We start from the raw sequence: 11095 nt of genomic DNA on the forward strand, positions 1-11095 counted from the left end.
CATACTTTTGAAATCTAGGTAATTTTAGGTGTACAAATATGGACTTGGGAGCCAATTGTTATGGTGCCTATTTAAGAAAAGTTTCAACCAGGAACTGTTGCCTCTTTTCTGTGACAACATGCCTTTGCACAGGGCCAAAGCTTTACTGTTTTTTTTCCTGCAGCAATCACATTGCAAATTCGTGCTGCCTTTGCCATCCACTCTTATATGGACTACTCTATTAAAGTTGCAACCACTTGCTGTTTTAGAGCTGTGTAGCAGCTTCCCTATAACTGAGGCTTTGGACACAGGGTTAACTTGAAAAGTGCTGTTTATTTTAAAGGTAAACAAAAATGTTGCTGCAAAGAGTAAAGAAAACAAACTGTTTGGAGCTCTGGGTTTTTAAATATGTGCCTAAGCTGTTTTCTCAATGTTTTGTTACTTCTCCCCCAAAATATTTCATGTTTGATTTTGACAGTGGGAACAACCAGTTTTCAAGGGCAGAAGTAGCAAAATGTTTTCAGAGTTCCTGCTGCTGAAAACTAGGCAATGCACCATCAGTCAAGCTGATAAAGAAAAATAGTGACTCACAGTCCTTTCTTTATCTCTCACTTAGTGAGCTGGGCCTAGCATGACTGGCCGCAGAGCATGAGTGTTACACCGCTGCTGATACTAAAGATATCCACCATCACAAATATCTGTCCTTAATAGACATTACTTAACAGGTTCATGCATGCTGTCCCTTTTTGGATGACCGCTGTAATTACCTTTACCATCAGCTTGGTGTGCTGAGGCACTGTGAGCAGGTATTCTATTTGCATATCATGTACTTGGAAATAAGTTGGATGATGTATTCAGGACATATGATGATGACATTCTTATATTCCAAGACAAAAGTGGAGCAACTACTAAAGTTAAGCATGTTTAAAAATCAACAGGACCATACCCAAGAGTTTTAGTAGAACTGGCCAGGAAACTGGGCCAGAAAGTTATGTTAATTTTTAATTAACTGGTAAAGTTCCTAAAGTCTGAAAGGAAGTCAGTATTGCTCCAACATTTAAGAGGACAAATGTGATTAACTTACTTAATTATAACCATTTTTTGCATGGGATAAATCTCAGGAAAAAATAAGTCAATAAAAAAAAAAAAATTAAAGGATGATATATTTCATGCCAGTTGAGAGGACCTTATAGTCTTTTTAAATAAACTCAATATTCTCTTTCGATGCAATTACAAGTTTAGTTTATAAGAGTAACTACTGATATATATTTGGACTTCTGTAAGATCTCTTTAACATGTACCACAGAGCATTCTGATTGAAAAGTAATACCTAACACAAACAAAACCAATCGAGGCAAGTATTAAATGTATAGAACTCAAAACATAAATTGTTGTGTCAATTATTGTTGAATGGATGCACCTCTAAGGGGATTGTTTCCCTCAGCCCCAAGTGTTTAATATTTTTCTTAGTAATCATTGCACCTGATAAGATTGGTGAGGTGGTAATCAAACATATTTCAGTATGGTCAAATGCAAGATCATACATCTAGGAAAAAGTGTCAGTAATAGGATGGGAGAACTGTGTCTTAGCTTTCTCAAAAGTGCTTAGGAGTCATGGTGGAATCCCACTGAATCTGAGCTCCCAGTATAATAAAATGGAACCAAAAAACTATTTATATATTTATCCAGACTTTCTGCTCTCAGGCATCCTAGTCTGAAGTCTTGGACAATACTTTTGTGTGTGTAACTTAATAACACAAAAAATGCCACCAAGTTGCAGCTATTCACATGCAAAAGCCTTAGCAGGATTGAGCCATAATTTATAAACAACAAGTAATAATTATTTTGCCCAAGTAATTATTAGTAACTAACACCAAGTTTTACTCTTTGTAGTTATTGCAAATCACCAAGTAATTTATTGTTTGCCTCCTCAAAGATATGAAATGAATCAATGATAACATCTGGTGATAGATATTTTCAAAGTACCCAACTCTTTTATTTCTTTTATTATTTTTTCAGTAGGAATGTGGTAAATCCCTGAAAATGCCTTCTTTGTGCTTGTGTCTTCTGTAAAAGACCAGTTATTTAGGCAACCAGGTTAATGTTGACAAACAATATTTTGCAGGAGGGAGTAGAGACTGGCCTAGTCTTTCACTGCTCTGAAGTGCTTGCTTTCCAGGGTCACAAGCAGAAGACATCATCCTAAAGAGTATATTTGTTCTGTAAAGAATACCACACCCCATTGGCTTTTTCTCTAGTAGGAGCAGGCCCCCTCCATAGCTTCCTGTGCACTTCACCCACACCACATTCTACAAAAGAAGCCACTGTTTGGCTCATTGGGGTGATTTGCATGTCAGAGAATTTAGCCAGTGGAGCTTGGCAGCATCCTTAAATCCTGCAGCATTAGGAAAGTTTAAACTGTAGGGAGAAAAATCTTACTGCATCTTATTAAATCCCTTGTTAACATGATGCATCTCTAATCCCCCACTCTGACTCTCCCTAGCTGGCAGGTTCTTTGTTCTACCCCTCAGCCCCTGTTCGGGCTGGGGGCTCCTCTGTACCTCACTCAGCCACTTCTCTGGGCTGGGGGCTCTGTTCTCAGGCCTTCTGTTCTGCTCCCTAACTCAGCCCCGTCTCTGGGCTGGAGAATTCCCTGTAGGCCTTGAGTCTGTCTCCAGCAGGACTCAAGGCTTGCAACTCAAAAAATAGTACCAACATAATAACAAAGGCTCCTTACCTGCATAAACCCTTTCTTCTCTGCCCTGGGTAATATTCTCTTGTTCCCTGGCCTGTGGAGTTGCTTTAGCTCTCCTACCTTTCTTAGTCATGATGCAGGAAACTCCTCTCCTCACACTCCTAGGGTTAGACTACCTGACTGGCTCAGGCACTGGACTTACCTAGCTCTAGCCTGGCCCTCTTCCCATCAGGTGAGCCTCCAATCAGCCCACAAACCACCTGGAAGCTGCCTCTCAGGCAGCTTCTCTTCTTAAAGTGGGGGAGAACTTCTTTCCACAGTGCCCTGCTACATCCATGTTTGAAGTTTTGATTACTAAGACCCAATTCTGCCTGTCTTAAGCTCATAGGGTGAAAGTCATAATAGCAAAATGCCTGTGTGCCACTTACAGTCACTTTTATAGCCTCAAGCTGTCACCATAGTAGGATTTAAGAGGTATCTCTTGTCTTGTGGTCTTCCTTTGTAGAGAGGAGAATTAAATCCAGAGAGAGAAGTAGGACCAAATACTAAAAGTGTTGTCTTCAGTTAATAAGGGAAACAAAAGGAATCAATGACAAGTCTGTAGTTAGTAGCAGTAAGTTCAGTAAGAGAGAATTTTTTTTAAAAGTATCAGAAACAAAAGAACTGCTGGTAATGGCATCAGTCTGATGTTAGATAGTGATAGCAAAATTACCAGTCTCACAGAGGGAGAAATGTTCAGTAAATATTTATGTTCTGTATTTGGAAAAAAACAATTAATTCTTATTTTACAGTGGCAATGAAACACTTTCTATTGACACAGTGTCAAAAAGCAACCTCTAAAGCTCCTAAGCATTTTTACAAATGCAAGATGAATTAACTTGTACCCAAGAACTTTAAAAGGATTAGCTAAGGAGATCTCTCAGTCACTGATGCTGATATTTGACAAATAAATCTCTTGAGTACTGGGCAAGGTTCAGAGGACTAGAAAAAAAGCAAATCTTTTCCCCATCTAAATGGAATAGTTGAGAGATTATATGATCTGATTAGTTTGACATCACTTCTGTACAGAATGGTGGACATGCTAAAGCATATGCAGCCAGAAAATAATTAAGGCAGAGTGACATAATTAAGGCCTGTCAGCCTGTTTTCATGGAAAATGGGTCTTACCAAACTTGACATCTTGTTGATATGAAATTACAAATTTGATCGATAAAGGTTTAACCATTGACATAATAAACCTCAGAGGCCTTTAAGGCATTAGACTGAGTGTTGCTCAACAGTCTAAATGAGTGGTGCTCAACCTCCGGCCTGTGGGCCAGATCTGGGCTGTGGAGCCAAGTCATCCAGCCTGTGGTGGGTCCAGAAATTTGGTGGCGGGAACCGATGGCCAACAGCACTGCCACTGCCACCGAATTTCCAAAAGCCCTGCAGGGCAGATGACATGGCTATGTTCCCAGCGCCAAAGGCACAATCTGTTGCAAGGCCTGATCCAATGTGTGGGGCTGAGGTGCGATCTGGTGCTTAGAGCTGAGGCTACACCCTGGGCTGGCCCTGTGCACTGGATTGGGCCTCAGCTGGGCTGGTCCCCAACACTGCGTCCAGCCTGTGGAACTGATGCTACAGTACTCCTGTCTCGCGGGGTCAAAAAGTTGAGCACCACTGGTTCCCCATAGGGTGGCCATCATAGAGTTTGTCCTCTGTCCTCTATTGATACGAAATGAGATGCTTTTATGTCCTTTATCTTTTCTCTTGAAGAGAGAAAAATAGGGTTGGGTTTTGTATCAATTGAAGACAGGGGACAGAGTAGCAGAAAACCGGAATGTCCTCTATGATGGCCACCCCAGTTCACCTAAAAAATGAAAACAGTGCAAAGTCAGTGTAAGCATGTATTAAATAGATTACAAACTATCTGATGAATAGCTTAAAAAATAACTGTAAATGGGAAATCAGTATGCAAGAGGAGTATTTCTAGTGGAGTTCCTTTGCTCTGTTTTTTTCACCTGTTACTAATCAATGTCTTTATCAATGAACTGCAGGAAAAGATACAGTTAGGACTGGTATATTTTGTAGGCAAAAAGGGGTGGCACAAGAGATAATGATAAGGACCAACCAGTTTTATAGAGCAGTCCAAATCCCAAGATGAACTGGATTTCCTGGAAAAGGAAGGATGTTTTATTAAAGCTAAATGGAAGGCCATACATCAGGGAATCAAGAAGATGAGTCACGCAACCAGGATGCAGGAGCCTGTTTTTGAAAGCAGAGACTCAGAAAAGGTGTTCTGGGATATGGTGGATAGCTAAATGAATATGGGCTCTGAGGGGATGACAGCAATTGAGTTTTTTTAAAGGGATTTAGGTGCCACTCACATGAGCAGAACAGTGTCCTAAGTAACCTGCAACTTGGGGACCTTTTGGCCTCAGATGCCACCAAAGCTTCCTGTAGTCATTTACTGCACAGAGAGCACATCTGGATAGTGACTGGGACTGCAGCGGCTTGAGTCAGGGCAGAGCTGGCCCGGGCTGGAAAGGGCTCAGGGGTCAGCCACACAGCTCTGCATTTTGGGCATTCTCATGCCCTAGCCAGCTCCTCCACTGCCTGGAGCCTGGGGCTTGCCCCCTAAGCCTGCTGCCAGCTCAGGGCTGCTCCACCGTGGCTCAAACTGTTGTGGTCATGGGTGCATGTGAAGATGCTGCACCTGGGAGCAGCCGACTCCAGTGCGAACTGTGCCGGAGTTTACTGAGGAGCACTAATTGCAAGTGTAGATGCACCCAGTTAATCCTACCCGCTCCTCCTGTGTCCTTGTGCCACTGGACGAGCTTTGTGTGAGCACTGTTTTGCCTCTCCACCTATCAGTAGTCTACGACCTCCTGCTTGGGGATGCAGGGAAGTCTTTATGTGCTCAGAGCTGACAAAGATAAACATTTCCCTCCTAGTTTAAAACCCCCCACTTTGGGGGTAGTTCTAGGGCTTCAGCATGAGTTATGGCTTTGAGCCATGAGGTCAGGGGTAGTACTAGCATCCTGGCTTCCGTGAAAGTGATAAATGGCAGCAACTTACATGCCTGGAGTCTTAAGTACCAAGTGGCAGTTTCGGGCCAGAGGTTTGAAAAGGTCAGTAATGCCTTCACTGCAGGCTTAGACACTGAGCAGCTGCTTTAAACACTGGCCCTCAGCATGTGACTTGGATGTGGAAGCAGGGGAGGGCAGACTTAAGAGTGGTGATACATGGCGCAAGTGTGACTGTGCTCCCAGTTCTGGTGTCTGCACCTCAAGAAGAACATTGAAAACTAGGAAAGAGTTTGGATGACAGTTGCAAGAACAGTTCCAGGTTTGGAAAGTCTGCTTCCTGGTACCGAGAGGATAAAGGAACGTAAGATGAAATCCAACTAGAGTGACTAATATGAGTGGCATTTGGGGCCATTTCTGTGGGTTTTAGATCCTACTCACCCCTCCAGTCCTCCAGAAGGCATGCAATGCTGTGTAAGTCACAAAATATGGAGAAGGAGGAGGGCTCTCTTACCTTGTAGTTCAATAGCCTAGTGGTTAGGGTACATGCCAGGAGGTGAAACCCAGGTTCTCCAGGGTGTTGGCATGACTCTTTCTTACCCCCTTATTCACATTTTGTTATTGTTCTTCTTTTGTTCAAGCTGTTAAGATGATTAAAAAGGGCCTTCACTCTCCTTTCCTTAGCAGGCAGGTCACCTTTGCAATGCTTCCAGACTCTCAAGGATGAAATATCCCTCTTCCTTTATGGGAAAGACATTTCATGACATGCTAATCGACACCATTTGTACAGTTGCCAAAGACCGTCCCCATTTTCTATGGTAATATTAACCATGAATGAAGCTCTGGTGTGCCAGAAATGCTTGGGCATTGTTTCAAAGTGTTGAAGAGACTGGGTGACACTGTTCTTATGTCCAGACTGCACTGCTTGCATTGTGGCACTTTTGCACAACTCCTGGCTGAAATTTGACTTCTGAAATGAGGAGCATTGTAGTCAAACCATGGTGTCCAATTGTTGTGTCCTCCCAAACTGCAAATTGGCAGGAATCACATGGAAATAAATATGTTTCTCTTTTGTAGAGTATTACACAACTGTCATGATGATGCATCCAAATTCATATACCTTCTTGCAAAACCTGATTGCGACAACCTAGAGCAGGAGGATTTCATCCCACTACTTCAGGTAAGTGCAACTTGCTCAAGAGTGTGTGGGAGGGGAAGGGACAGGGGATGGGGGGAGAGAGGTGCTGCTGCTTAGACATGTGTTTTGTAACATATTCCTTATCATGTCTTTGCATGTGTATTTAGGGCATTGGATGGTCTGCATTGAGATTTGTGCCCATTTAGGCAAAGCATAGCTTTGGTCCATGGTCTCCATTTGGCACTGACGGGTAGCTAAGTTGAATCCACCTAATTTCTTGAAGTGTTCAAGTATAAGGCACTTTTTCAAGACTTCCAAATACAGTCTTTGAAGATTACTATTCTAATCATGCACTATGTGCACCACCAAGCCCATTAAAATGTTTATGTTGTGCTACCAAAAAGTTTCTCTTATAACTTAAAATGTCCTTGTCTTTATCACTAACAACAACTAAATCCTTCTCTGTTCCTCTCATCTGGTTCCTTCAAATGTTCGTGGCTGACTCTCAGATTCTTCATTAGCTAGTGCTTAGTCAAGTTGTAGAAGAAGTTAGGTTTTGCAATCTTCTCACCAAAACTCAGTCCCTCCAGCTCCACTTAAATTTCCTTTTAGTGTCACCATATTTCTGATATTGTGCCATGCAGAATATGATACCTCTGTGGACATGCCTGACTGAAGCAAGATTGAATCTCTGAACTCATGGGATGCCTGTACACATGCAGGGAGGCTACTCCAATGCACTGTAATTACAGTGCATCAGATCATACTTGATTAACTGAGTCTGCTAGAATGTGCTAATTAGCACACTCCAGCCAGCGTCCGTATCTCATGTATCAGCGTCCGCACACTCCAAAATGGTGGCAGGGGCGCTTTAACTGTTTTGAAGTGCTGATACATGAGATGCTGTGGGCACTTTAATTAGAGCAGCTCTTGATGCCACTCTAATTAAAGTGCCCCTCTGCCTCCCTCCCCCCGCCCCGAGTGTGTGTAAAAATGCCTGTGGTTTCCCTTACTAACTGAACTGGTACCTTGATGAAATGGTTTGCCTCATGTCTTTGGTAGCATTTTTCAGCTTTTCCCTGCTAGACATGGTGACTTTCCTGACTGACAGGAACAGTGTTTCATAGCTACCAGCACAATCAAATGCAACCATAATCTTTTTAATATTTCCTTGGATGCCTGTCAAACAGCCATGGGCTACAAGCATACTTCCGGACCTCCCAGACGCAGCGTACATGTTCATCTGTAGTGTCATCTTGCAGATGAAGCACAGCTGTAAACACTTCCCTCTGCCATTGGAGATGTCAGGCAGGCTTGTAGTACTGTTGCAGCCCTGATGGTAGAGGTTTCTTCTATTCACAGTATGAGTAAGTCCTCCACAGTTGATAGCCTGTCACAGTCACAAAGCTCTGGCTGAGCATTAATCATTGAAGCAGTATTGGCACACATGCAAATAACTGTGGTGAGAGAAAGAAACCTCCAAGATAGTTCAAGTAAATATTGGAAAGGCATTGGCTTTGTGTGCATTCTCAAGATTTCGCCAACTTTGATTGCTGTGAAAGTGAATAAAGAGCAACTCTCCTCTGGTTGTTGGGCATTTTTCTAGGAAGACATAAAGAATTGTTTTTAAAGTCTTTCAGAAGAAAACTTTTCTCTTTGGGCATGATAAATATTAATCTCTATGAAGATTTCAAACGGGTGGGGGGGAAATAGCTGTTTGGTCAACTAACATTTTTGTTTTGTTCAGTAAAAATAATTTTTCACTCACTCACTAACACTCTTCCTTTGTTTTTCTGTCTTCAAGTAAATCAAAATGGCCCAACAGGTGCGTATTGTCCAGAAACTGTGCTATGTTTCTACAAGGTTCACTTTAAGAATAAAAAGATGTGATTCATTTTTTAAAATGCTGCAGTACTCACTTTTGGAAGAATATGTGTTACTTTATGAACCCAGTAACCTTGTTTCAGTTTGATCTGGTTTTGTCTTTCAGGACGTGGTGGAAACGCATCCTGGCCTGACGTTTTTGAAGGATGCTCCAGAATTTCATTCTCGCTATATTACTACGGTAGGCTGGTTCCTGTGAGTTTCTGCAAAATACTGACCTTGCAGGCCCTTCCCATTACACCCCCTGTCACCACTCACAGGAGCCGTGCTTGAGTTACTCTGAGAAAGTGTGTATGTTTTGATACAGTTAATACTTTTGAGTTATTCCAGGGATAAATTCTGTGGCTTGTGTATAGAGGAAGTCAGACTAACTGATCATAACACTCCCTGCTGGGCTTTAGAATATATTAAGCGATTTTGGCATTCATGTTGAGAATGGGTTTTGTGGCACCTCTCATGATCAAAGTCTTCAGGATTCCCAGCCAAAGAAAGTGCAATTCATAGGTCAGTATGTAATCTTCTAGCAGCTGCTGGATTTTCCATAATCAAATGTGCTACTGAGATACAGAAGGGCTGATGTTTACAAAGAGTCTAGTTGTTCAGAGATACTACAATTGCCCCAGGCCACACAGGGTCTCAGAGTCTGTCTCAGAGTTAGGTGTCGAACCCATCTTTAGCAGCAAGGCCATCTTTCCTCTCCTAGTCCAAAAGCTAGGTCTAAGATCCACTGTTGACAACATGAATGACCATGAAAATCCTACAAGAAAGCTGTTTTTCTCTCTTTAGGAATTCAGGAGTATAATCTCTCTCCTCTGATACTGTTGTATCACAGAGCATTGTTCATTGTTCGGGGAAAATGATCTGAATTTTCAGCAGCGGGTTTCCTTTCTGTCTCAAACTTATGCACTTGTTCAGAGATGTGTAACAATTTCTTCTACTCCCCACTGCAAATCAGATTCCCTGTTCCTGACAGCACAATTTAAAGTTTTGATACAATTTTGGAGAAGGCATTTTTTACATAAGCACTGAGCAAATCTGACAGCTGTGGCTTTCTTTTTTCTTCAGTGCATTTCTTAAAGGAAGCCCATTTACTGGTATGGAGAATAAACGGCAGTGATCTTATGCTAATAAGAATCATACTCTGATTTTGGTGGTGAAACTAAACAAACAATTCTCCTTGCTTATGGGGGAGTTAACAGCTTTAGAACTCCCCCATTCCCTTCATTAGCCCATTCCTGGCTCGTTTAATATAATTGTTTGTATAATATTAATTTTTTAATCAGAATATTGTACAATACTAAGTCAAATGCCTTAAGAATTCAAAGTATATTATATTGATACCCACCCTTATCAACCGTACTCATAATCTCATCAAAGAATGGTACAAGGTTTGTCTGAGAAGACCAGTTTTCTTCAAACAATGCAGAGTGGCGCTATGTTCCCATCTTAGATTTTCACTGATTGACTCTTGTAACAGGTGTTTCATTACTTTTCCTAGAATTGTTTTGCTAAAGAGCATCTAAGTACCAGAGTCTCCCATTTATCCCTCTTTAATTTCTAGCACACCACTAGCTTTCTCCTGTCGTCTGGAACTTTACCAATGGTCTAAAAATTAATGTAAACAGTAGAGGGAACTCCTTTCCTGGCTAGGAAAAAATACTAAATAATTCTTTCCATTTATTTTGTAAAATTACCCCTAACTGTTTTCTGCTTTGGGAAACTGACCTTTGTCGATATCCACATTTTCTGATGTGGCAGCATCTCATTGGACCGGGGTACCATATTTACTTGACTATAAAATGACCCCCCCCCCCCCCCAATCAGCATGCAGGAGAAAGCCCCTCCTCTTACATTTGCATAAAAAATGGAGGGGGAGCAGGCAGCTGCTGTGGCTCTGACTGGCCCTGAACCCTGGGTCTGGACCAGAGTCAGTCTCACAGCAGCCACCTGCCTCCACCCTCCACTTCCCCTCTGCAGCCTCTGCCCTGCTCGCATCTCCTTCCCTCACCCCTGCTGTCAGGCACAGCTTGGCTCTGGCTCAGGCTGGGGTCTCTCCCAGGCACAGAGCACATGGAAACTCCTTCCTCTGTCTGCACAATCAACAGTGTCAATATTGCTGCATGGCCGAGAGCTGCACAAAATTTCGGCAGCCGTTTCATTTTGGAGGTGTTTCAGCCCATTTTGGTGCCCAAAACACTAAATGGAAGGCTCCGAAACATCTCTGAAACAAAACGAAATGAAACCATCTGAAACATTTCAGAAATGTTTTGGATGTTTTGGAATGTTTCAGAAGCACCCCCTGGGAATAGTCCGGCACAGCCCTGCAGCCCTCCTTTTAAAGTGCTGGGAGGCTGGGGCTGGGGCTGGGGCCAGGCAGGGCAGCCATGAGAGCTT

General features: G+C 42.5%; 1 protein-coding gene across 6 annotated transcripts in view; it reads left to right on the forward strand.

Annotated features, from left to right (window-relative positions):
* Nucleotides 1–11095, forward strand: part of PPP2R3A (protein phosphatase 2 regulatory subunit B''alpha) — a 61322-nt gene that overhangs the window by 26661 nt on the left and 23566 nt on the right. For all 6 annotated transcript variants that reach the window (XM_025216842.1, XM_025216843.1, XM_025216844.1 and 3 more), the window contains 2 exons: nt 6757–6859; nt 8808–8882. In XM_025216842.1, the coding sequence (XP_025072627.1) occupies nt 6757–6859; nt 8808–8882 (178 nt within the window). The remainder of the gene's footprint in view (nt 1–6756; nt 6860–8807; nt 8883–11095) is intronic.

This window comes from Alligator sinensis, unplaced genomic scaffold (genome assembly GCF_000455745.1).
Source record: "Alligator sinensis unplaced genomic scaffold, ASM45574v1 scaffold1264_1, whole genome shotgun sequence".
Classification (NCBI taxonomy): Eukaryota; Metazoa; Chordata; order Crocodylia; family Alligatoridae; genus Alligator; species Alligator sinensis.